Genomic DNA, 27,916 nt, shown 5'->3' with positions numbered 1-27,916 from the left:
TTCTCGTCTTCTTCCTCCTCGCAAGATTTAATTCCCAATCTTTAAATCCCGCCACCGGCCACTCTCCGTTTGTTGGTTGATTGAGGAGACTGGGTAGCTAGGGCCTGCAAATGGAGGAGGAGGAGGAGGAGACAGGGAGGATGAGGGTGCAGCAGCACGTGACGGCGGCGGAGGAAGGAGGAAAGAAGGCGAAGAGGAAGCGGGGGAAGGTGGAGCTGAGGAGGATAGAGGACCGGACGAGCCGGCAGGTGCGATTCTCCAAGCGGCGGAGCGGGCTGTTCAAGAAGGCCTTCGAGCTCTCCGTGCTGTGTGAAGTAGAGGTCGCGCTTGTCGTCTTCTCCCCCGCCGGCCGCCTCTACGAGTTCGTCTCCTCCAATACCAGGCATGTAGTTTCTACTTTCTACAATCTACTGCACATAAATTCTCTGTCTCTCTCGTTATTATTCTTGCACACGTCCGTGTGGTTTCTGGTGGTGGTAGTACGTTTGCCTTTTTCGATTTTGCAATGGTGATCGATCTTGCTAGCTAGCGTCTGTTTTGATTTCACCAAGCAAGATTCGTCTAGAAAAGCGCCGCTGGCCTCTGTCGACAGGATTTAGGGGCAGGAGTTTGAGGTGTAATCTGTCGAACTGAACGATCTGTGCATACTTGTCCGCGAACACCCTATGTAGCTGCCGATAGCCATTCCAAAAAAAAGAAAATCTCTGATTTTATGTTGCATTTCATTATCAGACAAAAGGTGCTATTATGTGCACAGTCTGTGCCAAAGAGTATACGAGCTTTTTAATATTGCATTTGCATTTTCTTTTCGTATTGGAACACTTCCAAGTTTCTAATACTGCCAGCAACTAAATTTGCATGCTACCATGCTGTTGTAAGTTGTAATAGTGTCAGTGAACTTGTAATAGTATGCATGTCGCGGCAGGTATGGTGCTACCTGTATGACAATCTTGAATTAACACTGCATGCATGAAATATATATGTAACAACTTTGAACCACCACTGTGTACATTTATACCAAGTTGCTCACTTTGTGGAGATTGTCACAGATATGTATTGAGATTGCTAGCTCTTGTATTATTTGAAACTGATTATTCTTGTGGGATATAGTATGGATTGTGTTCTTGTTTGAAGATTATGTATATGCATGAAACATATATATATATGTGCAAATGCAAATTAAGGCATTTTGAACCACCAGTATTGTGCACATTTCTACATAGTTAACCCTGCTTCTATGAACACTATCAGACAAATATAGTTCTGATCGTGAGATAGTCCTTGTTTTTGTTGAAAATGATTCTTCTTCTGCGAACAAGTGTGGATTATGTTTTTGCATGAAGTTTATATACATGCATGAAATATATATATATGAAAATTAAGGCATTTTGAATCAGCATTTGTGTACATATCTACACAGTTACCACTCATTTTATGAACACTACCATACATATATGGTGATGTTTGTGAGATGTCCTTGTAATATAAACTGATTGTTCATTTTGTCCAAAGTAGTGCGCACATTGTATTCTTGTCTAAAGTTACTGGATTAGCTTTTAACCATCCAGACATAGTTTATTTTAACAAGTTTTAATTTTTGTGTAGTGTTGAGGAAATTTTTGGTCGATGTCGGGGCCTTTCCAACACGGCAATCGATCTAAATATTGACCCACGAGATTCTGGAGTTGATTACAATATGAAGGTGAGTGTATATGACAAGTTAATTGGAATTAACCAATTACTTTCTTGTCTAAGATTATGTCATCTACCAATTGAATGCATACATATCTACACTGTTGGGCGAATACGAGGCATATTGCACAAACGAGGAAACCATATTTTGAAAAACCCATTCTCAATTTTTTTTAAAAAACTAATAAAAATAAGAAATGGAGTAAGTTCAGTTTTTACATCATCGCAGTTGTTTGTTTGTGCATTTTGCACTTAATTTTTTTCTTCTTTCAAGTAGAATAGTTCGTATTTCACAGTGACTGTGTTTTGTTTTCCGATCTTCAGGTTATATATATATATTTGAAACTGATGGATCAATCCACACTACATTATGTGTATCAGCCATTAATATCTGAAATATTCATTTATGAATGTTGAATTTGAGATTAGGCACATCATGGTACTTAAGCACCTAAAAGATTAAGCGTTGAATTCTACCTGAATATTATCTGCGCTACACAATCTGATAAGACTCAGACTGAATGTTGTGTCGAAATTCGTATATGAATTGTCAAATAGGAGGAATACTCCTATATATGCGGGAGGCATACAAATGGTATGTTTTATTTGAGCCCACTTTCACCCTAGCTACCAAATATTTGTGGCATGTTTAGTTTGAGCCCGAGTTCAGACCACAGTGCGATGGATAGTTTAGTTATCCTAGCTGGCACGATGCATCCCGTGTAAGTTAAAGACGTTTACTTGTATGGGTTGAAAGACTCCAGAATTAAAAAGCATCTCCAAGTACACCACCTATCTTTGGTCCGAATTTGTTTATAGTTGTCCGCCCGGACGCCGCCTTGCAACCAGCGGCGGCTCCTAAGAGTAACCCAGTCGCGTTCTCCAACCGGCGTTGGATTGAATGTTCGAAGGACGCCTCCACTTCATGCTATGTTTCGGGCTCATCTATCGCGTCCTCTCAACTTGTTTTTATATTACAATAATTCTTTTATGTTTGTTGCATTTTCATTTAAATAGAGAGGAGAATACATTACACAAACTAATACATATTTTGGAACATGGTTAAAACATTACGAAATGAGGAAAACCTAACTAGTGGATGTACGTAGGTTTCGCCTTCTTCGCTACCAAGAAAGAACACTCTCAGGCACTCTCAGTCACCCAAACTGGAAAATCCAGCTGGCTCTGAGAGTGCTCGGTTATTGTTCTTCGATGCGCGCAGGAAGAACATATAGAAACCTACACTAGTGGCTTCAATTGGTCGGTGGCCATCTTCACTGTAAAGAAAGAATAGTCGTCATGTTCAATCATCGTCCTCTTCGTCGGCGGCGTGGTAGTGTCGGCGGCAGGACGTATCGTCGAACACATTCACGCTCACCTTGTCGTCGCCTTCGTAGCAGAAGCTGAGCACGCAGCCAGCTTTGAGGTCGCGGGAGCGCGATAACTTTTCCCAGCCGGTGTGGAGGTATATCTTGTCGCGCCCGTCGAAGAGCACATCCACCGGAGCCTCCCGCAGCTGCAACGCGGCCGGCTCGTTGCCAGCGATGAACTCGCCGAACTTGTCCGGCAGCCTCTGGATGCCGAGTGGGTCGTCATTGATCACGATGATGAACTCAAACTTCCACTCCTCAGAAGACGACGACGGCGCATGCGACAGCAACCGTGTAGGTGTTGTTGATCCAGCACGGCCGCCACGCCCGCGACCTCGACCTCGCCCTCTACCATCCATGGAATGTCCCCAACTCCTAAGATGGTGGCGGCTAGGGTTGGGGATTGCGGCGCAAGGGTTTGTGTGAGGGGCGGTGCGCGAGCACCCCATTTTATACGCCGGAGGGAGGCGAGGGAGCGGTGCCGCCCATTAACACCAGCACGGAGAGCTAGGCGCGACCAGACGTGTCGCCGCGCCTCTGGGGAAACTGCACCGTCGCTGCGCGCTATTAACTTCCGTCGCGAGGTAGGTGACGGTTGCGCGTCATTCATGTCTCAATGATGTGTCGGGCCTACCACTCCCCGCCTCGCTTTTCGCTCTATCTGGCGCACCCGAAGCGTCCCCTGTGGAGCGGGGATGGCTTCGAGGCGTCGGACACCGTACTGGGCCGCACATGGAGAAACGGCCCTTTGGGGCCTTCTTTGAGGCACCCGACCGGAGATGCTCTAACGGCATCTCCAGCGGGGCGACCCAAATGGTCTGTCCGAAACGGTACGCTCGGACGGGCAGACAACCCGTGCACGCTCCAGTCGCGCGATGCAAACAGACCGACTCGCGCGGACCGACACATCTGTGCCTTAAATTTGGGCCGATGATGCGTCAGGACAGACAGCGAGCGCGTCCTCTCTTGTCCTCCCTTTGGCCAACCTAGGCCCTCCTGCTAGTGGAATTAAAGCCATAGAAAAGAACTCGGCCCCAAATCCTTGCCCGTTGTCTCCGCCGCCACCCTTAGGCAGCGTCGTCGTCTGCGCTTTCGGTTGCCGTTGGCGTCAGCAGTTCCCAGTGGCCCGTGGTTCCCAGCAAATACACCAGCTTTTGCCGCCAACAACGCCATCGGCAAACATTTCCGTCCGGCTGCTTGGTCGGCTGGCTCGGCGGCACGCTCACAACTTGCTCGTCCGATCGTCAGAGCGAGTTTAAGGTATGAATCGCGTCCAAGTTTCTTCTCTACCGTTGCACCGGCTAGGGCATAGACGTTCAAGTCATCAAATAGCATTGTCTTGCGCAGATGAGTAGCAAGGCAATCGAATTTTTCTACAAGAATGTCATCGATTCATCGTCGGACAAGGAGTCCGATGGTGAGACCGAACTCTTGTTCGCCGTTGCAAGCATGGCGCACGACCATTATATGATGCTGAAGCACATAGGCGGGTCGTCGGTGAAGCACAAGGCCAACAAAGATCGAAATCGAGTCGGTGGACACACTGGCCTTATGCGAGACTATTTCCACCATACCAATTCGATGTACGACGCGAAGACATTCCGTCTCCGGTATCGGATGTCTAGAAAGTTATTTCTGGATATTCCTCATGGCATGAGGATATATGATGACTACTTAGATGCCAAGCTCGATGCTACCGATAAGGTTGGCTTTTCCTCGTACCAAAAATGTTCGGCTGTCGTTCGCCAGTTTGCCTACGGAGTACCTGGTGACCTTGTTGATAAGTACTTGTGCATGAGCGAGACCACTTGCATTGAAGCCATGTACAGGTTTTGCAACGTTATTATTGTGGTCTTTGGCAATTTTATCTAAGAGAGCCGACCACTGAAGACACCGCCCGCCTTTTGTCCATCAACGAAAAGAGGGGGTTTCCTGGTATGCTGGGAAAAGAACTGTCCTTTTCGTTGGCAAGGGATATTCAAAGGGCATAAGGAGGGATGCACGGTAATATTGGAGGCACTTGCGTCGCGAGATCTCTGGATTTGGCACTCATTCTTTGGCATGGCAGGATCCAACAATGATATCAACGTCCTTCAACGCTCCTTGGTGTTTGCTAGGCTTGCAGAAGGTAATGCTCCTCAGGTTTCCTATGAGATTGATGGTCATTCTTATGGCAAGGGTTATTATCTAGCTGATGGCATCTACCCTACGTGGACAACCTTGGTGAAACCCATGACCGCCTTCAAGCCGATTTGATTGAACACATGTGGACTCGTGCGGGAAACTAACCTAGCTAGTTTGTTTCTATATTCAATTTGAGTTGAATTATTTGTAAAACTATGTGGTGTGTGATTGTGAACTATTCTTCTTTGAACAATATTTATTTTTCTACAATTTAAATTGCCTTGTTATTTGGAAGGCAATGGGCAACTGGCTAGGCCTAGCCAAAGCCAGCGTGAACCGAATGGGTCGCGCCGATGTGCGTGTTGTCCTAGTAGGCCGGACAGGTACCACCAAACTGTCCGCCGGCCAACACAAACGGACAGAAACGAGCCATTTGGGTCAGCTTTTTGGGTCGGCCCGTTGGAGATACCCTAAAATATGTTTGTGGCAAAGAAAAAATTGTTAAACTTCAAACTTTTTTATCTCGAGAATACAACCTAAAAGATGTATTAGATATATAAAAGAAAGAGTAAAGAAGCACAGTACAACACCGCAAGCGGCCAGGTTATGTTGCCAATATAGGGTGGCAGCTCCCGAGCATAAGCCTATTCTCCTAACTGCCACCGCAACTCCATCGGCTCCGAGAAGCCAAAACTGTCGGTATGAAAGACATACTTTAATTGATGAACATAACTAAAAACATACTAAACATAACTAACTTTAACTAAAACATAACTAAACTCAACTAGGCGGCCTCCTAGTCGATGAAGATGTAGTTTATTAGCCTAGATGATTATCTACTTCTACGTCGGCGGAGAAGCGTGAGTTCACCCACCGGTGGCGTGCGCTCCTCCAAGAGGTGCTAGTACATATGCTCCTCAGTTTGGGCATCCCAACGCCGGTTTGGAAGGCTCACGCTGTTGTGCATGAACCATGTTGGTAGCTCTGCCATGAAGAAGTTGTGGCCGGATCTCGTGCTCGCGCTCGAAGACATTATCCCACTATGGTGAGTTGAAGTTTTTGAACGCTCGCTTCTTCGGCGTCATGTCTCATTGTCGGTGGCACCGAAACCCTGTTAGGTTTCATGTGCGACCCCGACAACATCTTCACGTATGATCTCCAAAGCTAGTCACATTGCTCCTCTATTATGGGCCAGCACCACCGCTCATCAGCCGCTGATGACTCGGAGTTGTGGAAGCCTTAGCAGCGCGAGACACCTTCCCATTGGAAACTTGATGACACCGCTGCGCCGGAGCTGCATATGTGTGGTTCAAGCCGTGGGAGCCATCGTGGTGTCGTGAACAGCCGTTGCTAGAACTACCGTTGCCAGAGTTGTTGGCCCCATCATTCTCGTTCATCCAATTTACCATGGCGCAGAGGGGGCTACAGTTTTCTATCGTTCAATGGTGGCAGAAATGGATAGAAGAATACGAGGGTTGTGGCCGGGGTCCTTTTTTATTTGGCCCCCTTGGGGTAGGTGAGCGGTGGGAAAGCTAACAAAAGGGGCCCACGTGGACAGTAGACATGTTGTGCCATCCCCAAATCCATCCCCAAATCCATCCCAAATATGCTTCTTGAATGGGGGCTGCTGTGTTGTCCACGGACCGCAGACATCACATAAGGGCCACCGTTTGGTGAGGGTGCTTCAAGATTATAGTACTTGATGGGGTCCGATGGGATGCCCCAATGAAGATGCCCTAAGATTCTTCCAAAGCTTGTCGGAAGCTATCTCTAGTTCAGAAGAAAGGATTTGCAAATCAAGTAATCAAGGGACCCATTTGTCGACGCATGAGATGTTTGTGCAACAACATGACTCTCGTTAAAACTGGAAGCAATTGCCGCCTATTTTTATTTCGAAATGGAGGTTAAGACACCCGACATGTGCATCAAAATGAAGCACATTACTATTTTCTTACATTATTCGGCAAAAGATGACAAGGCAAATTGTCGAGACCGTGGGAACATGGTACCCATGACCGCAATAAGTGTGAGCCTCCCCGCCAACCCAAGTACCGCATGAAGAGATAAAATGAGGCAACGTGCCATCCTTCGTTTGGCAATTGGTAGCTGAAAGGAACCAAGCGCTACCTGAAAGCCTCGACTGCACCAACGAGGCTAAACCCCGAGAGCGGGTTGTCACCAATGATAACGTCCCCGAGGGAAGGTGGCATCACCACTAGGACGTGTGGTATGAAAATCCTACGACGTTAGGTGCACTGATAACAAGAAATCCGGTGCTGACACGACGAGTCAAAAGGTGTCTTCCATGCAAGCTCACGTCGATCTTGCATGGCCATGTTTCCCTTCACACGTAGGTTCAAGTTCCCTTCCTTCTGGCAAGGGCCACGTCGTTTGGCGTGCGCCATCACATGAGCTTCGCATGACGTGTGGGGGCACGTTTAGGGCACCTGACGATGCAACAGAATGCCTCCTTCGGGTATAAAAGGAGGAGGGAAGCTATCTTCTTGGATACTCAACCAGCCTATCCCGGCAAGTCAAGTTCATCATTGTAATCCAGCAAAGCCACCAATCAATTCAGACAAGCAGGACGTATGGCCTTTAGCTCGCTAGGGCGGCCTGAAACTGGGTAAAAATCGCTCATGTGATTTTCCGGATCGTCTTGCCACCCATATCGAACCAAAAGGGGGTGGTCTCGCCCCCCGTGTACGAGAACACCACTCGGGGCATCTAGTGCGATAGGTAGGGGCGCGGGAACTTTGGATCTTCTTCACTTTCGGTGTGAATGGCTCCATATAGGACATCTAGAGTCGTGTGACCACGCGTTCTCAAACGCAGGATGCTAGAGGTTGGCTGGGCACTCCACCTGTAGAGGCTTCAACCAATACCTTGTCACAAAGGTAGCCAGCACCACCAACAATCATACACCCACCCAGACATTGTGGAAAGTGTTCACATTCAAGGACCACTCACTCTTAGCGGAGCCTCTGCCAAAAGAGGTATGCGTCAACGCACCCGTGACGGAGCCACGACCGACGGCTAGAGGGGAGCTCGCACGACCTCCAGACGCTCAACCAGAGGAAATGCAAGAAACCAAACGGTAACTAGGCAGCACCCATCCTTCCTTGCTGCTCTGGGGCACGCATCTGCACTCTCCGGTTCGTCAAGTCAGTGGGGCAAGAATGATGAGCAGAACAACCAATTGAGAACTCTCCACCTTGCTAGCAGTTGGGGGATGACAATTCCCCGAGAGGACATCCTCACACAACACCACTTCCCTGTCCCCACGAACCAGGGAGAGTAGCATACGAGGAGGAGGAGCGGGCGTCTACCCGCCTCTGCCTCACCCTCATCAAGATGAACGGATCGGGGAAAGAAGCAAACGTGGAGGTGGAGCAGGTGTCTACCTACCTCCACCTCACCCTCAGCCAGTTGAACATCCACACCCAATAGGACCAGCGGGCGTGTCGCACACTAACGGTCGTGTGCAAGGTAACGCAACACAACAAAAGCTCGAGTGAGCAATGCCAACCGAGGAGGTGAGTCTTCGCTCTTGAACATCGTCCATGGCCCCGGCGATGCTTGGGATGCTGCATACACCTTGCCAGATTTCCCGCCACAACATGACAAGGAACGCACCCGATGGGCCGACCACATCACCAAGCTCATAGACTACGCCCACCAACACCAAAAACATGCACGCTCACATGTCACTCCCTTTCCACCACCTGCTAGCACCAACCAAGAGAGGCGCATCTCCACTTTATGGATCGACGGCTCATCGACGAGGGTCGTGGGGAGAGGGCTAGGATGAAAACTACAACAGGTCATCCCAAGAGCGCAGACAAAGACCAAAGTACCCCACCAATGATGATTTCATCGAGTTGTTTGACCCCATTCGAAATAGCATGCCATCACGATTCGGATGCCTTCCATAGTATCACCTCAGAAATGAGCCCGAGCCAAGAAACTTATACCGCGAGGATGGTTGTCTAGCCTTTACCCCGGAACTACGGAGGGTTTTCTAGGCCACTAAGTTTAGAACCGACATACGTGTCACGTATGATGGATCCACAAGTCAGAGAGAATTCTTGCAGCTCTACTCCACCGCAATCGTTGCGACAGGTGGAGACGACAAATCTATGGACAAATGGTTGCTATGGCCTTGAAACCAAATGTGCGGATGTGACTAATGAAACTCCCAAGAAGCTCGGTCATATTGTGGTCATACATGTGCAGTCAGTTCATTAACACATTTCAAGGGGGATGCCAATGCGCTGGCATGCCCCTCGACATGCACAACCTGGTGAAGAAGCCCAAAGAAAGTCTCTGAGAGTTCATCATGTGGTTCGATCAATTCGCACACACACCAAAGAGATAAACAAAGGCAGCGAGCCCCTACGTTTGGCGGTTGAAAAGGAGCCAAATGTTTTCGGGAAGTTCGACTACCCCAGCAAGGCTAAACCCCCCCCCCCCCAGAACGGAGCGTCACCAGTAACAACCATCCTTGAGGGAAGGTGGCGTCACCCTCAAGATGCGTGGCAGGAAAGTCTTGCAGCGCCAGGCACATTAACAACAAACAACACAAAAGGCACTGTCAACGCAAGCTAATGAGCGACCTCGTATGGCCAGGTTTTGCTCAACATCGGTTTGAGTTCCTTGCCTTCTAGCAAGGGCGACGTTGTCTATCGTGCGCCACAACGTGAGCTTCACGTGACCCGTGGGGTACGCGTGTAGGGCATCCAACGTTGCAACAAAATGCTCCATTGGGCAGAAAAGGAGGAGGCGAGCTACGAGCAAGGGAGGTCGGAAACCCTAGAGATTGATCTCTAAGAGAAGAATGTCTTCTCTCCTTAACTTAATCTTCCCGGAGAGAACTCGACGAGCCTATCCGGCAAGTCGAGTTCTTCATTGTAATCCAGCAAAACCACCAATGAATTTAGATAAGCGGGATGTAGGGCCTTTAGCTCACAAGAGCAGCCTAAACCTAGGGAAAAATAGCTCGTGAATCTAGAATCGAAAGGTTTTAGGCTTAGTAGAACTAAAACTGAATACATGAGGTGCAGTTTCAGTTCTACTAGGCACGAGGAGGGAGAGGTTAACCTTGATGGGCAGGTGGTATCGGAGAGAGACACTTTTCGATATTTGGGGTCCATGTTGCAGAAGGATGGCGATATCGATGAAGATGTGGGCCACCGAATCAAGGTTGGTTGGATGAAGTGGCGCCAAGCTTCTGGCGTACTCTGTGACAAGAGAGTGCCAGAAAAGCTAAAAGGTAGGTTTTATAGGACAGCTATCCGACCTACGATGTTGTATGGCGCGGAGTGTTGGCCAACGAAGAGACGACATATCCAACAGTTAAGTGTAGCATAGATGCGCATGTTGAGATGGATATGTGGCCACACAAGAAAGGATCGGGTACGGAATGGCGATATACGGGAGAGAGTTGGGGTAGCACCGATTGAAGAGAAGCTGGTCCAACATCGTCTCAGATGGTTTGGCCATATCCAACGGAGGCCTCCGGAAGTGCCAGTGCATAGCGGATGGATAAAGCGTCCTGAGAATGTTAAGAGGGGTCGTGGTAGACCAAACTTGACATGGGAGGAGTCCGTTAAGAGAGACCTGAAGGTTTGGAATATCGACAAAGATTTAGCCATGGACAGGGATGCGTGGAAGTTAGCTATCCACGTTCCGGAACCATGACTTGGCTTCGAGATCTTATGGGTTTCAACTCTAGCCTACCCCAACTTGTTTGGGACTGAAAGGCTTGGTTGTTGTTGTTGTGTGAGATTTTTATGGTCGTCTTGCCGCCCCTTACCGAACCAAAACGGGTGATGTCACCCTCGATGTTATCCGAACGCACCCCCGACACGAATAAAAAGATCAACCCGAAGCCACCTTAAAGCTATAAGATTAATGAAGGGGTGGCCATGATCAGGGCCAGGTGCCTTGATCTCACACCTACGCACACCATCTAAAGCTAGAGGCCTCACCCAACAACGATCCAGAAGCACAACCGGACTACAGACCCTTCGCGCACACCGCATGCGCTTGCTCCTGAAGTTGCTACCGTCTTCCACAAACCCATCTTCACGACAAGGGTTAATGCATTGACTTTTCCAGGCATGACGTCAATGCCACCATGATGTTAGACAATGCCACTTCCATGCGTGCATCCGTCCCAAGACCCCGCTGCACCAGACTACCAAGGCTCGTCGTCTTCGGTGCGAAAGAAAAACACGCTATGCGACCTAAGCCCCCTCTATCCAACAGAAGCTCTAAAACAATGCCCTCGAGAGAGATAGCTGAGCTGAGCTTCACCATCATCCGACCCGAGAGACCTAGATCTAGGGTTTCCCCAAGTGTAACCCAAGCGAGGAGACGAAAGTTGCAACATCGATGCCTTCATCAAGGCAAATGAATAAACACGCCCGATCGCCCACCATTACCAGAGTTGGAACTCCATTTCCATCGGCATCCACACCTTCCCTACTCGCAGCCGGCCACATCACCGCCTAGTGACGCTAGCTCCCAACAAAGTCGTTGTTTGACCCGAGGTCTTGTCGATGATAGATTTGGGCGGGTGCCCACACCCACGGCCCACGTCTCCGACCGCCATGGTCATCCCCCACACGCGACAGTGACCAATGGGTAAGGTTACAACCATCGCTCGTCCCGACCACCGCGATTAGATTCTGCCATTGATGTTGCCCCATCAGCCCCAAGGAAGTCGTTGTTGCCACCGTAGTCAACACCAGCGGTGACGGCAGGGAGGGTCATTTGGGTGTGCTCTTGGCAGCTAGGGTTAGGAACCCTAACGTCGCCGTGGGGAAACAGCGATGTCCCCTTCTTTTCAATCGTCGCCACAAGAACAACACCAGTAGTATTGCGAGATGAGTAGCCGGAGGAGGCATGTGACTAATAGACTTAAAATATTAGGCGACGTTAGATAAAAAGAGACCTAAAAGGAAGCTAATCAACATCAATGCAGGTGGCGTACCATGAATCATGCGAAGGTATCTTAATGCCTTAAAGTTGGACATGTTGTATCACCTCTACATCACGGGAAGCACACGCCAGCGGGCGCGTGCACACGCAGATGAGAGAACGGTGTAGCAGCGCCTATCCTCTGCCTCATGGTATCCGATGATCCAATGGCAATAACGAGCACGTGAGCTAAAAAATAATGAATCGAGAGATGAGAGAAGACGGAGAGGAAGTGCGGACAGAAAGCACAGAGATAAAAAAGCAACGTCATAAATTTATGTGTGCGGCAAAGGAGTAGAGACAAGAGAGCGAGCAGAAAACCTTTCAGCGCAAGGACCCATGGCGCGATTGGTCTAAGAGTGGACCACACACTGGGAGAAGCGGAGCTCACGCGGATACCCAAACTCTCTCATTGAGAGCATGTCTACCTGAAGTTCATGAAGCGAGGGCCCGAGCGGGGGTGGGGGCTAGCATCCAACAACGGAAGGTAGGATACACTCTAGTGGGAAAGGCGCGCGGAGGGGGGGGATCTTATGACACAACATGCAATGGGGTTGCAGCCAGGAGACAGGGGCACCGAATGGCTTCACATGTTTTCCTAGGATACGTGGATAGCCAAGTCGATGAAACATTCAATAGCTCTTATTTACTCTAGTAGATGAATAGGAGGAAAAGTAGATCAAGGGGAGGAGGAGAGGAGACATGGAGGATCTAGCAGTGGGTAGGGCCTTAATATACCTATGGCCGTGGATTAGGTGATACGTGGCATTTTGTAGCCTTCGTAGGCCAACCAAATTTTCTTACTCGCATATGGCTTAATTTATTGTAAGTTGCATGTGATGGAAGGCACGTCACATCTGCCTTTTTCATAAAAGTTGTAGGTGAACCTTATATCCATGGCGGTTTTGTTTAACGAATTGTTTGTGGTTTATAGTTATTGCATAAGTTTTTCCCTATGGGCTTGCCATTTGGCATTGTCGGTGCATATTAAACCTTGTGGAAAGTAAGACGAACTCATCACATATGAAAGCATTAAAGATTTATAGTAAATACCAAAGAGCTTCAAGGAAACCCATATGGGTTTTACTCAATCTACTTTATGAACACACATTATTAGTGTGCAAAAATCTATGTACGGGATATATCTACCTGGAGAAGTAAAAGGATAGCTATCACCTTTTCCATAAGGTACACTTGTTACATAATATAATTACACTGTAGTTAAGCCTTTGCTTGGTAGTAGTATACTCTATTATTGCTAAGTGAAGATCAAAATACTAGATAAATGAAATAATAGCTTAAAACATAAACAGACAATAAATACATGACTAAGGAGAATGAGTGTAGTGTCTTAGGCTTTGATTTCACTAGCACTAGCAAGGCAATTAGGATGCGATATTGTAACTACGTTATAGGTTTCCATGGATGTCATCATGTCTAATTATCTCATGTAAGTTGTGACATTCTTGATATACACAGGCGCAAAATATCCTAAGGCCATAAGACCGGATCATGGAATTAAGCTCTATGAAGAATAAGCATTGCTCATTACACGAAATATGCTCCTCATAGCATGGCCTATCACTTCCAAGATCTATCAATCCATACATACATATCTATCTAGCTACTATGTGTGTAGTCTCATTCAAAGGCTGGACTCACTAACCTAATCTAGGGATTGAATATCTACAATCACTATGATAAGTAATACCGAGAACAAGAAAAACAAAGTAAAAAAGCATTGCGACCTATTAATGTTATACCATATGTCAACCTAGAACCGAGATAATTAATCACTCAAGCATATATAGATCATTCAAGAACATAAATTATAGAGAGATAATACATTGAAGTCAACTGCATGCAAAGTGTTACAAAACAAATAGCAAAGGAGAATGATGGGAAAGTTACTAATTCGATTCTAAAAAATAGATAATAGATATGGGATTTCTACTCAAATTGTCCCCGTGAGGGAAATGTAGTGGTAGAAATGAAAAAGGCCTATGTCTGCAAACCCTAGGGAATCCGTCGGAATTCTGCTTCATTTGTTTCTTTCAACTTAATTTGATCACGAGGTTGAGGTATCGGTGACATGAGTATGCGTAATTGGGCCTACGGTTTGTGTCACCCTGGTGCGTATTGTAAAGAAGCTCGTGATGATGGAAGCCGAAGCCCACAAGATGAAGCTTGCCAAATAAGGAAAGGCCCACTACGGAGCCGACATATTTCTAGTAAGGCAAGAAACATATGTAAACCGACCCGAGTTGGACTCTGAGACCTAGCCTCCAAAATAAAGGCTAGGAGGAGCCATCGGGAGATCGTGAAATCTTTGCTATATACCCTAGCTTGTTCTAGTTTATGGCGCTTTAGCCTCATAATCAATCTGTCGGATAAGCCTTGTTTGTCTTACCAATCGACAAAACCACCAACGCACCACCTTTCCCCGAAACCCTAAGTCCATATACATGGACATTGCCGAGGTCATCCCTCATCAATCGGGGTTGTATTCTTGGACATGCTTTGTGTCTCCTCAAAACTAGAGGTGGATACCTCATACATGATGAATATAAAGACCTCTTCCCTCTCCATCTTCGATCTCTTCACCTTTTTTATTTAATGATAAGTAGGCCGAGAACATCATCCACTACATTCTTTATCTTACCACAAATCCAAGGAAGAAAACTACATCCATGTGAGAAATTCCTTGCCGTAACATACCTTTGAACTGGAAGTGTGTCCTTGTGTCTTGTTTTTGTTTTTGTATTTCGGTTGGCACATCTGGGCAACACCTGCTTAGCGCCCTTGCTGCTACTTTTCTCATTAAGTTGCTCTCTCCTTTTAGAGGTGGGGAGACTCTGACCAAAGTGATGGTGGAGTCGTAATTATGAGATCCATAACCTCCAAAAGTTAGATATTCTATTTGCATATTGCAGACACATAAAATGAAGTGTGCCATGGTGATGTATCGAATGTTCATGTCTTCTACAAATTGTTCTCAAGTTGAGGAAGTGAGATATTGCCAAATTATCTGAGAAAATTAGCCCAAGTGTATTCAATCTCATGAGAAATCGACATTATTATTTTTCATGCGACTCTATTGTCACTTCATGTAGCTACGATCGCACCCCAATGCAATTTGGCAATATCTCACTTCCTCAATTGATAGGACTAAAACACTAAGGATTCTCAATATGTATACTCCAAACTATAATAAGCTGAAGTATTAAAAAATAAAAAGTACTTCATATAAGAATTAATTGATTTCTTGAATACCAGTGGCTTCACAAGTACTGATTTAGAGTTTGTTGTCCTCAATCTAATACACATGATGCGGCTTCGCAAATAATGTTACCTCCCAAGATAATTGCAACCTCGAACCAACAATCAATCAAATACTAATTGCATTACACACAATTTAAGTACTTACAACCATCATGGAACTCATGATGATGATGATGAATGGTCTTAATGGATTAGGAGCGATGGAGGCATGAATCTTGATGTAGATGGTGGCACTAACATCATTGTGATGTTGACATGGATGAAAGCGGTATGGTCAACTAGTGGGCGATGAATAGGTGACTAAAATATTTTCCTATCTTTTCCAATTTTTAGTCTTTGACAAGAAACAAGGTTTCCTAGATGTGCAATTAGATGAAAAACCATATAGGTCAAACATACACAAAGCAAGTAAACAAGATACACGTAAGTAAATGATAGAAAAAACTGCAATGGAGACACGAGGATATAATCTGGTACTTCCTTAGTTTCGAGGAGAAGTACGTCTGCTGGAGAGGTGTGGCGACATGAAGCCCACCAATGCCACAAAGGCTCACCTTATTCTCCTCATGGTCATGCCACAATGGAGATCACATGATCCACCGGTTGTGGCCTTGAAGGTGGCGTATGAAACCTTTAAAAATAAGTTTGGGGCAATCTCCACAACTCAATTGGAGGCTCCCGACGTGACCAAGAAGCTATACGCCATGATGATTGAGCTTCACAGATGACCACTTATGTCTAGGCTTCTAAAGAACCCAAGAGTAACAAGATCCATGAGGGATTGCAAGGGGAATCAAATTTTCCTTTGGTGAATCAATATATATAGAACTCCTCTACCAAATCTCAAAGTCTCAAGGAGTTTGAAGCACTTGGGTGATGGATCTAGGAGTTTGATATTGGGAATCAATGGAGGAGAGAGTGTGGAATTCGTGCACCTTCCCAATGGGGAAGATGGCCATATATGGGCTCTCCCGCATTTGAACGCTACACATAGCCCGCGTCTAGTAAGACCAATCCGATCTAGGTTCGACTAGGTGACTATGGGGAACATGCAATGTCCGGACTTAGGTCGGACCCTATCCATACTAGTTTGAGAATGGAGGTTTAGATAGCCACAAAATGAAGCGAAAAGAAGGTTCATTAGGCTCTTTTGTGGGTTGATTCCATTATTTCTTTCTAACACGGACCCGCTCTTAATAGTACATGTTTCCTAGAGACTCAAGCAAATAAAAAGCATCGGGAATCCGCTCTTTTCTCGTAATGCTTTGAGGGGTCTCTGACCCTCTTGCTCATTCTTGAATGTACCTATCATACTCAAGAAAATGGTTAGTCCGGAAAATGTGTTTTCATTAACACCAATACACTTAAAGAGGAAAATGCACTTTTAATGGCCTCAGTGGCTCTCTTTTTCATCGTCCTCCTTGGTCCTCTAATCAAGGAGTTAGATGGCTCTTAGGTAGATAATATAGGCACAACTTCCAGTGATTCTAGAAATGATGAGGTGGAGAATGGTGTGTGCTTCGTTAATTACGCCAAACTAACATAAAGACAAAGCCAACTATATGCTTCAGTGATCCTCCTCCACTCCTTTGACAAGCCAAATTAATATTTGTACTAAACTCAACCAAAAGATGAGTACAAATGAACTCATAAAATGTTCACATGTCAAATACATAAACTCGGTAATTGTGCATGTAATGTATAAAAAGATCGGTAATTTTGCATGTAATGTATAAAAAGATTACAATATAACATAATATGAAGAGCTTTATTGCGAGAATATGCAACACTAAGTTCCTATGTGCACTTTTGATGCATCAAATGCTTAGTTCGAAAATGCCACGGTGTTAGAGATAAAGGATGTCCTAGCTGAAGGCCTTTCTTAGTTTGAAAAAATGGCCCGACATCATCGCTCACTTGATCCCTAACGATTTGGCAAACTATCTCACTTACTTTTCCATGAAAGATGTGCCTTGCTCTATAGGGGGATGCTGAATCGATGGACAATGAGCTCAGATATGAACTGGATCACCTCTTTGTGGGTCATGTTCCTCAGAGGTACTTCTTTAGACCATTTAGTGAAGTAGTCAGTCACCGCCAATACAAACCAATGCCCTTTTGATATATCAGGGCGGTTCATGGCAATGAAGTCAACCCGCCAACCCCGTAATAGCCACAATTTTATAATTGGATTTAGCAATGAAGTTGGCACTGACTAAGTATCTCTAAACTTCTGGCAGGCTTTGAACCCCTTAGCACATCCCTAAAGGAACCGGTGGAGCCTATGGATCTTATTGTGCCAGTTGTCAGTTGTTGTGGACCTTCTATGCTTCTACTGCCAAATGCGAGCCACCAAATCATAAAAACCTTCACCCTTTAGCCAGCCTAGTGTGAATTTGAATAGACGGTGATCATCAATATGTGAAGTAGTTTCAGCATCAAGAAATAGTGGTGGCACGATAAGAACCACTCTAGTGCCCAAACTAACATAATTGTGAACTTGTGCACCTGATCCATGCTCATGTGGACCTGGTCAAGAGTTTCATGTGTGGGGTTTTCCAACAAAATCGCCAAAAGCATATGGCCATCTGACTGACGGAATTTTCTTGTTTCTTTATTTTATATAAGATGACTAGCATCTCCACTAATCATGCAAGTTGAGATGTTCTTCATAAGATGCCATTAACTAGACCTTATGGATATTATCATCGATTCAATAGCAAAAATTACAGAGTTGGATGGAGGGACATTCCCTTGGATTATTATTTTACTATGAAGATCGCGGAAGTTGCACTTATAACCTCATATTGGTAAGTTCATGGTTCGGAGTCTAGAAATAAAATGGAAGGACTTGTCTCAATATGTCATTTCAGAAGTTGCCACATCTAGCTACCCAAATGTGGTCTTTGCAAGCTAGAAAGAATTCTTGTGTTTTCTTTTGGATAAGGGAGATTTTAAAGTCTGGACAATGATCCAAAGTGAAGAGGGCCAAAATCCTAGGACATCCCGAAATTCCATGCGTCTTATGAGGCAACACCTAGGCCACCATAAACCGAACTCATCCTCGTGACCTTCCCCTCCCATTGTCTCTCCCTTCGGTTGCTCTGATAAGCCAATTTGCAAACTTCTCCATGGGTGTTCTCACCCTTTCCTCTCCATTGGTAGCACCCAATTGCATGGTCTAGTGTTGGCTGAAGGTGACTCTTGAGCAAGCACTATCTCAGCAAAATCCTCCTCTACCTTTCACCTCATGTAGAGGCAGCTGCTCTTCTATCCACAGAAGACCACTCACTTCGCACTGCGGAGGGCAACTCATCTATGCTGGCGGCTACGTGTCCTGACCCCCCTGCCCTCCTCGGTGTCTAGCAACATCTCTCTCTGATTCTATCGTCGGTCACCCTCCTTGGTAGATACAAGTGCAACCATTCTTCTCTTCGCCTCCTTGCTCATGCGGTATTCTAGGATCCTTAAAGTGGGCTCATACACTTCCCTTCCCCACCAACATTGTTTGTTCCTCGTCTTTATTTGACATCTTCTTCCTTGGGCTTGCAACCCCTTCCTTTTTGCTATATAGATGCCACATCTAACCCTTTGTGGTGTTATGTGTTCAGCCCAGATGAGCACCTTACTTATTCCCTTTGCTATTACTTCTCGCAGTAGCCTCTTCATGTGCTTTCCTACTTTCCCTTGTTTGCTGCCCTTGTGCAATATTGTGTTATCTCCATCAAATGCCTTTATTTTTCTTTATTTTCTCCACTTTACAGGATCCTATAAAGACGGGTTAGTAAGGCATTGGGGTCATCATGGTAGTATTCCCTCCGCCTAGGCGTTGTCCCTGTGGAGGGCAAGTGGAGAACTTTAACAAGAGTAGCTACCATATGTTCCTCTTCGAATGGCTCATTATGGGTTGACGAGACCTTAGATTCGTACTTCTTGGATCTCCGCGTTCTCATGTTGTGGTTCTCCCTTCTTTGAGGCCCCCACCCCCAGAGTTTGAGCGGGGGACATCGACAAGAGATGCAACTAGATGGCTAGGTCCGGCAAGTTTGATGGAGAGTAGCAATGTTGGATCTCTTAGCGCAAAATCGGCAAGTAAGGCCTCTTGGCGGTGTTACATATGAGCGTTTTAGAAGCATGCTTTGTATCGGTGGGATACCCAGGGGGTAGGCCAAGACGGCAAGATAAGGAAACAACCCAACCTACACATGACAATTTTCTGAACCGCATCAAGACCTACTCCACATGGATGGACTATCACCCAGACTTTAGGTTCCCTAAGAATCATCGGCTAGCCATTTGACTTATCATCAATACGGTGTTACTATAGCGCATCAATACAAGCACATAAAGTTAGGAGTTTTCACTTGGCTCACTATGCCTTAACTCGGGTGTTACTTCATGTAATTAACACTAGTAACTCCCCACTCAGCCATTATTGTAAACTGGACATTCTATCCTATACAAAGCACATACCAGGATCCTATTAGAGAGGCCTCCATGGAAACTGGAGAGCCTCATAGACTCTCTCACGATCTCACGCACACTCGCATATTCGCGAACCCTTGTAATCCTCAAGATACACCTAATCAAGATCAGACAAGCATGAGTAGGGTGTTACCTCCAACAAGAGGACCTGAACCTGGGTACATCACGTGTTATCCCATACCCTGATGCCTTTTTGTTTCCTTGCCTCACAGATCCTCTCTCTAAGCCATCCCCTATGCCTAATATCGGGAAAACACCAAGGCACTTTCATTACGGAAGTAAGGGTAGACCTTAGCATTTATCTTCTTTCTTCGCACTGTTGTTTAGTACGGTTGTTATTTTCGATAGCCCTCTATGGTTGGGTTGCTTCTTTCTCATGTTGTGGTTCTCCCTCCTTTGAGGCTTCCTCCTCCCAAAGTGTGAGCGGGGCACATCGACAAGAACTGCAATTAGATAGCCAAGTCCAAATGGTTTGATGAAGACTAGAAATGTTGGATCCCTCAGCACAAATTTGGCAAGTAAGCCTCTTGGAGTGTTACATCTGAGCGCTCTGGAGGTGATACCTTGGGGTAGGCCAGACAAAGAAACAACCCAGCCCTACACATGATGATTATGCGAATCTCATAAGACCTAATCCTCCACCTAGATGGACTAGCACCCGAACTTCAAATTCCCGGAGAATCATTGGCTAAACAGTGAAGTTATCATCAATACGGTAATACTACATCGCATCAATACAAGCGTTACTCCTGAACATAAAGTCAAGAGATACCATTTGGCCCATTATGCCTTATGTGGACAGAGGTGAGGGCCTAACCTGAGGTAGAAGGAGGCTGCAGGGAGGAACTCTCTCTTCTTAGGGTTACAGAGATAGAAGCACCTTATATAGGTCAGGACTGGGCTGCGCCAGATCGGCCACAACAGAGAACAAGAAGACAGCCCAACAAATACACCAACTGTTATCCAACACTCCCCCTCAAGATGGGTGATAAATGTCAACATCTCCATCTTGGCGCAGGCAAGATTACACTCCTTTGATCCTAGTCCTTTTGTTAAACAGTCTGCCACTTGTCGTCCCGATCTCACATAAGCCAATGAGATAATCCATGCATCAACCTTTTCTTTAATAAAGAATCTGTCTATCTCCACATGTTTAGTTTGCTCATGCTGGATAGGGTTGTTTGCTATGTTTATGGCAGACATATTATCACACCACACTTTCAAGCTTCCTTTCCTTAAAATTTTCAGCTCCCTTAGAAGGTTTCGTACCCACAACATTTCACCCAGTCCTTGTGACATAGCTCTGTACTCAGCTTCGGCTGTTGATTTCGAGACAACATATTGTTTCTTACTTCTCGATGACACCAAATTTCCTCCAACAAAAACAAAATACCGTGAGGTGGATCTTCGATCATCTAAGCAGCTAGCCCATTCTGCATCACAATATCCATCTACATTTAGGTGTCCATTACTTTTAAACCACAATCCTTTTCCCGAAGTGCCCTTCAAGTATCTCAAGATTCTTTGAGTTGCTTCCAAGTGTCCATCTCTCGTGTCATGCATATAGTGACTCACTACACTCACTGCAAATGATATATCTGCTCTCGTGTGGCATAAGTATATTAGTCTTCCAACAAGTCTTTGATATTTCTCCTTGTCTATGGGTTCACAAGACTCTGCTGTGATTTTATTATTTTGGTCAATAGGTGTTGAAGCCACTCGGCACCCCAACATGCCCATATCATCTAAGAGATCCAATGTATACTTTCTTTGAGATAGTGATATCCCTTTTGACGATCTTGCGACTTCTATTCCAAGGAAGTATTTAAGTTTTCCCAAATCTTTCACCTCAAAGGCTTGACTCAAGCATCCTTTCAGTTTTGCGATTTCCACATCGTCATCTCCCGTGATAATAATATCATCAACATACACAGAAAGGATAGTGATTTTCTTCTCAGAAAGGTATGGTCTCCATTGCATTGACCATATCTCATGCCACACACCACTTGTCTAAACCTGTCAAACCAGGTCCGTGGAGATTGTTTGAGACCATATAGAGATTTCTTCAGTCTACATACCTTCCCTTTAGTTTCAGGTCTGACAAATCCTGGTGGCATCTCCATATACACCTCCTCTTGAAGATCACCATGCAGAAATGCATTTTTGACATCAAGTTGATGCAAGGGCCATTCGAAATTTGCTGCACAAGAGATCAATATTCCGACAGTGCACATTTTTGCCACTGGTGCAAACGTCTCATCATAGTCAATGCCATAAGTATGACTATATCCTCTTGCCACAAGTCTTGCCTTATATCTCTCCACTTTTCCTTCTGCATTTTATTTTACAGAATCGATCCACTTACAGCCTACTGTATTCTTTCCTTTAGGGAGATATGTCAACTCCCATGTTTTATTTTTCTTCAAAGCCTCTAATTCTTCCATCATTGCATTGCACCATCTCGGGTCCAACCTGGCCGCCTTCCAATCCTTAGGAACAAATACAGTTTGCAGCGAAGCAACAAAAGCCCGAAAAGAGGGTGACAATGCCTCGTAAGAAATATAATTTCCTACGTCATGGTCATCATAACTAAGTCGCTTTGGGGGCCAAACTTTCCTTATCCCTTTCCTTATTGCAATTGGAAAGTCTAGGCTATTATTGGACTCAGTCTGAGATTGATTCTCCTCAGCAGAATCTACACTTGTGCTTCCTTGATTTTCAGGTCCAATGGGTTGCTCCCCACCTTCTGGTCTTGTTGCTCCTCCAGTGCATCTACTTGTTCCCTTTGTACTTGTCTTCTAGAGTACACAAGTGGATTCTGCAGCCATCTTTGTGGTGGTACGGGTCTAGGTGGTGTAGGTGTACCAAGAATTGCAGGAATCTCCGCAACAATAGGAACTTGTTGATGTTGCTGTTGGTCACCATCTTGCTGCTCTTGATCACCACCTTGCTGTTGCTCCCTCTCTTGAGCATCACCAAGATGGTCAAGCCCCTGGAACAAGCCAGTAAGATCACTCTCACCGTCATAAAATGGTTCTGACTCGCGGAACGTAACATCCATGCTTACAAATGTCCTCCTGTCAGTGGGACTCCAACACTTGTAACCCTTCTGTCTGCAGGAATAGCCAATAAAGATACATTTGATAGCCCGATGATCTAGCTTGCCAACAGATGTCATGTGATCCCTTACAAAACATGTACAGCCAAAGAGTTTGGGTGGTACAACAAAGTCATTGTTATTTAGAAGGAGTTGGCAAGGAAACAGCATACCTAGAATCTTTGAAGGCATTCTGTTGATCAAATACGTAGCAGTCATAGCTGCCTCACTCCATAAGAATTTGGGAACATTCATGGTAAACATAAGATATCGAGCCACTTCAAGAATGTGCCTATTCTTCCGCTCGGCAACTCCATTACGGGGAGGAGTGTCGGGACATGAAGTACGGTGCGGTATACCTTGCGAAGATAAGAAAGCAGCAAAAGGTTTGTTGATATATTCAGTACCATTATCGGTTCGATCACTTGCACTCGAACATTGAATTGGTTTTTCACATAGGCACAAAAACTACGAAAACAAGTGAACACTTCATCTTTGTGACGCATAAGATAAATCCAAGTCATTCTAGAATAGCAACCAATAAAGATCACAAAGTACTTCATGCCACTAACTGACACAACTGGACATGTCCATACATCGAGTGCACTACCACTAAACACTTATGATCCTTCTACTAACATAAGAGGTTCTCGTATGCTTAGCATATTCGCAGGCATCACAACATAATTTGGTTTTGTCCACTCCATCCATTACATCAGGAAAAACTCGAAACATTTTATCAAACGCCATGTGGCCCATTCGACAATGATGAACTAGTGTCATACTCTCCTTTCCTCCAACAATCGCAGCAAGCACAGAACTAGCATCATGCCCCATCTTGTCACGATCTATGTGCCAAAGACCTCTATGCCTGGTTGTAGTCCTAATCTTCTTGCCGCTCTCCCTTTCCTGAATTAAACACATATATCTATCAACTATTATACGGTAGTCCTGCTGATCAATCAAGGAACTTAGAGATAGCAGATTTACTGGAAAAGCATGAACATGTAGAACTGATGACAGTTTTATGTTGGGTGTACATTGCACCGATCCCTCCCCTTTTATAGATTGTGTTGTGTCGTCTGCTGTTTGGATAGTGCCTCTATGTGTGGGAGGATACTGAGTATAAGAGTCAAACTCACTAATATTCCTAGTAGCATGTTTGGATGCTCCAGAATCAAGAATCCAATCTGAATTAGCATTATGAGTGGCTATAGAAACTCTATCAATATTACCTTCATCTTTGTAGACATAGTGAGCAAAGTTCCCAAAGGTTGCTTCATTTTGTCCTTCTTCCTTTGAATGTCCCTGAGAGGTACTGGTAGTTGGCTCTGAAGCTGCTGCCATATGTGCCTTGGGTGATATAGCGTGCTGCTGTCCACCACCCCTGCCATACTGTTGTCCATATGGTTGTCCACCACCTCTGTCATACTGATGTCCATATGGCTGTCCACCACCTCTGCCATACTGCTGTCCACCACCTCTTCCATACTGTTATCCATATGGTTGTCCACTACCTCTACCATCACCTGTTCCATCACCTCTTCCTCTATAGCTTCCTCTGCCATGTGTGTATCCTCCTCTCCCCCTACTGGGTGTAGCAAAGGAGGTACACTGATGCTTCAAGTGTCCCTTCTGTCCACAAGTATAGCAGTCTCTCATTTCTTGTCTCTCGGTTGTGTAGAAGGTCGGATGAGGGACATAATTGCTTCCCTTTGTCATATTCAGACGCACTTCCTCTCTGGACATAGCTGCAATGGCTTCTTTGAGAGAAGGGGTAGTGGTTTGATGCAGTAAAGCAACCCTTCTCCCCTCAAAATCTTGATTAAGACCTTTCAAGAACTTCATGACTCGCCGACGTTCAATCCATCTTGCAGCAGCACTCACACATTCCACATGGGCAAGTTCCAGAGGATCAACATGATCTAAATGTCCCCAAAGATGCTGCAACTCAGCCACATATGCCATCACAGTTTTGTTTCCTTGTTGCAAGTCATGCATTTTATCCTCAATCTCAGCAATCAACATAATGTTCCCCTTTCCAGAATAGAGATTTGATAGGGTGTCTCATACCTCTGAAGATTTTGTGAGTGCCTCTACAGAAGCAGCAATGTTAGGAACCAAAGAGTTAAGCAATCATGTCACAATCAGAGAATTTGTGGCATTCCACTTTTTCCATTCCGGACTAGTCTTGTCTGCTAGTTCTGCAGCTTCACCACTCACACGTTCATCCAGCCCTTTCGAGTTTAAAATCAACAGCGCCCTCCTTAGTGTCATACTCTCTCATGAGCCCACACACACACTCCATATTCATGCATCCCTTGTAATCCTTGAGATACATATAATCAAGATCAGACAAGCACGAGTAAGGTGTTACCTTCACCGAGAGGGCTCGAACCTAGGTACATCATGTGTCACCCCGTACCCGGATGCCCTCTGTCGCCTTGCCTCACGAATCCTCTCTCTAGGCCATCCCCTATGTCTGGTTTCAATGGACCGACCATGAAAGACCATGAGTGTGTCGACTATGCCATGTGATGACCTAAATATGGCTTTGTTCCTTGCTTCCACTAAGAGTCCTAGATTCAGTTTCTAGATTTAACTGTAAAAATGTTTCCAGATTTAAGCCACCTGATCAGGGAAGAAAATTCCTCTTTGAATACAGAGCAGGTATTACGCCATTGACTGTTGTGAGTCAGAATCTTTGAGTAAACCAGAATTTGTTTCAAAGTAAATTCTACATTGTAATTCGGCAAATGGACAGAGTTGAAACCTGGGGTAGCCTAGATGCTAGTAAAAGTTGGTAACCATGGGATCAATGTTTTGTTCCAATCTACAAAGCCGAACTGTCTTATATGGAGTATAATGCATGTATGGCTGAATCAACCTTGTAGAAGCATCCAGATCACATGTTCTGAACACCTAATCATATTTTGCTTAACTGATTACCCTTCTAATTTCTTCTTTGCACAGCTTGATCTGAATAAGCAGTCAGTTCCAGACGCAGTATCTGAGTTAAATCACTTTGCTGAATGGTAATTAACTAATTATCACACATACACCTCAGTTGACACTCTGTCTAAGATGATATAATCTGTATTACACTGCCAAGTTTCAGGTCCCTGGAGTTAGATGTCAACGAGATGAGCATGCCTGAACTAAGGAAATTTGAGGAAATTGTTACTGACACTTTGGCAGTTATTAAGGTTGGCTAATGTTTTTTATATCCATATCATTATATGCTAACTATATGAAGTGGAGTTGCATTATAACTTTATTGAAATGTTTATCCATGCATTATACGTGTATATATAATTATATATACAGGAAAATTGAGAGTTGCTCCATTTTGTGCTTACAGAGCAAACTGATGACGAAGATGGCTGAGTTCACCCAAACCGAGGTTAGTTTGAACAAATTGATCCAAAGTTCAAGAAAGGATATAAGAAATTAACCTCACATTCGAAGAGATTATACTGTGCATATTTCACAAGATATCAGAATCTGGGACTGGGAAAATCATCAATACATATATGAATGCTTTGAGTGTTCTCTGACCATCATTCTCTATTCTTTATACGTTGGACTTACTTTATCTTTCTTGTGTTTTTCCGTTCATGAACAAAATTCTAGAGAAATCCGCGGAAGACAGGGAAGAATAATTTGGGCTCACAGTCAGAAAATGAGTGAGAATGTGAGGAGATGCTGGAGGCGGTGGGAGGTATACGACTATATCTAGCAACAAGTTCACAGCTCCAACAAAACGTCCAAACCTGCGGTGTTCGCCATCCGGTTTACCTAGCTGGGCTTCATGCTTGCTAATTGGGGAGATGTTCTCTTCCATTATCTACAGAAATTGCCGATTGTATTTTCCAGCGAACCATCACGGACTCTGCTATTTATTGTGAAAAAGAATCAAGAACTTCAAACCCAAGTATCGTCTTGTATCTAAAACTTGCTAATTTGGGTTCATGTGCCTGCATGTGTAGGCCTTCTTTAATTTACTTGTTGATGGCGGAAAACTAGCAGTCAGATTGAGAATGCAATGCGATTTTGCTTACTACCTTGTTACGACGCTGGACTTGTGGTTCCTGTCCCAGGGCACGCTTGTTTGTTTCTTCAGTTATTCATGTTCATTCATGTCTTTATGGCACAAATATATAAATAAAAATACTAGAGAATAACGAGTGTATTATTCAAAATATTGAGTCTTTCCATCAAAAAAAGAAACAACATCAAAACCTCCTTGTAAATAGGAAATAGTATATGTATCTTTACACAAATTGTGCATTAATTCAGTTGTGAGACGAGGCTGTACATGTGTAATATGCTTACAACACACCAATTCAAAAAAAAATATCTTCTTCATTTCGTTCTACATTAGCCAACATATCAATCTGTAATTGCATGATATCTAGAATCATGGTCTCCACGTGTGAGTACTTCAATTTTTTATGGCATGTAGTTCCCTGATGATATCCTTGGTTGATATTCTATTTGCCGGCATTTCTTTGGAGCACAAAATCCCCAACTTAAGTAGAGAAATGAGAGTTTCAGCCCTTCCTTCCTTTGGATCACCCGTGGATGCTGAACCATTACCAATCTCGTTCGCCAGTTCAGCGTCGATAATGTCCATCATTCTGTTATTGATCAAGGACATCTCGACGTACTTGCGAAGGCTTAATCCATGATCAAACATGTTGTCCGTGGGCCTTTTTCCCGTTACCATTTCAAGAATAAGAACTCCGTAGCTATAGATGTCTCCATGAGTAGAAACCATATTTCCAGCACCGTACTCTGTTCCATTACAAAGAAATGTCATCTAAAGAAAACATCCACTGATGCTACGAAGACAAGAAGCACTGAACATACATTATTCTTT

General features: G+C 44.9%; 2 protein-coding genes across 3 annotated transcripts in view; one reads left to right on the top strand and one right to left on the bottom strand.

Moving 5' to 3' along the window:
• LOC124705140 (MADS-box transcription factor 51-like) lies at positions 1 to 27,105 on the top strand. 2 transcript variants are annotated; one of them, XM_047237044.1, is made up of 6 exons: positions 1 to 382; positions 1,606 to 1,702; positions 26,008 to 26,069; positions 26,147 to 26,240; positions 26,396 to 26,437; positions 26,668 to 27,105. In XM_047237044.1, the coding sequence occupies exons 1-6, from the start codon at positions 111 to 113 to the stop codon at positions 26,722 to 26,724; spliced, it is 624 nt and encodes a 207-aa protein (XP_047093000.1). In that variant the 5' UTR covers positions 1 to 110; the 3' UTR covers positions 26,725 to 27,105. The 2 variants fall into 2 exon arrangements, with proteins under 2 accessions (XP_047093000.1, XP_047093007.1); XM_047237051.1 differs by having other exon boundaries at positions 13 to 382; positions 26,153 to 26,240.
• A 203-nt stretch (positions 27,106 to 27,308) lies between these two features.
• LOC124704726 (receptor kinase-like protein Xa21) overlaps positions 27,309 to 27,916 on the bottom strand; it is a 28,091-nt gene continuing 27,483 nt past the window's right edge. Inside the window, exon 2 of the mRNA XM_047237017.1 lies at positions 27,309 to 27,831. Within this exon, the coding sequence (XP_047092973.1) occupies positions 27,479 to 27,831 (353 nt within the window). The 3' untranslated portion in view covers positions 27,309 to 27,478. The remainder of the gene's footprint in view (positions 27,832 to 27,916) is intronic.

This window comes from Lolium rigidum, chromosome 1 (assembly GCF_022539505.1).
Source record: "Lolium rigidum isolate FL_2022 chromosome 1, APGP_CSIRO_Lrig_0.1, whole genome shotgun sequence".
Classification (NCBI taxonomy): Eukaryota; Viridiplantae; Streptophyta; class Magnoliopsida; order Poales; family Poaceae; genus Lolium; species Lolium rigidum.
Note: the sequence above shows the minus strand (reverse complement) of the source record. Positions and strands in the feature narration are given on the sequence as shown.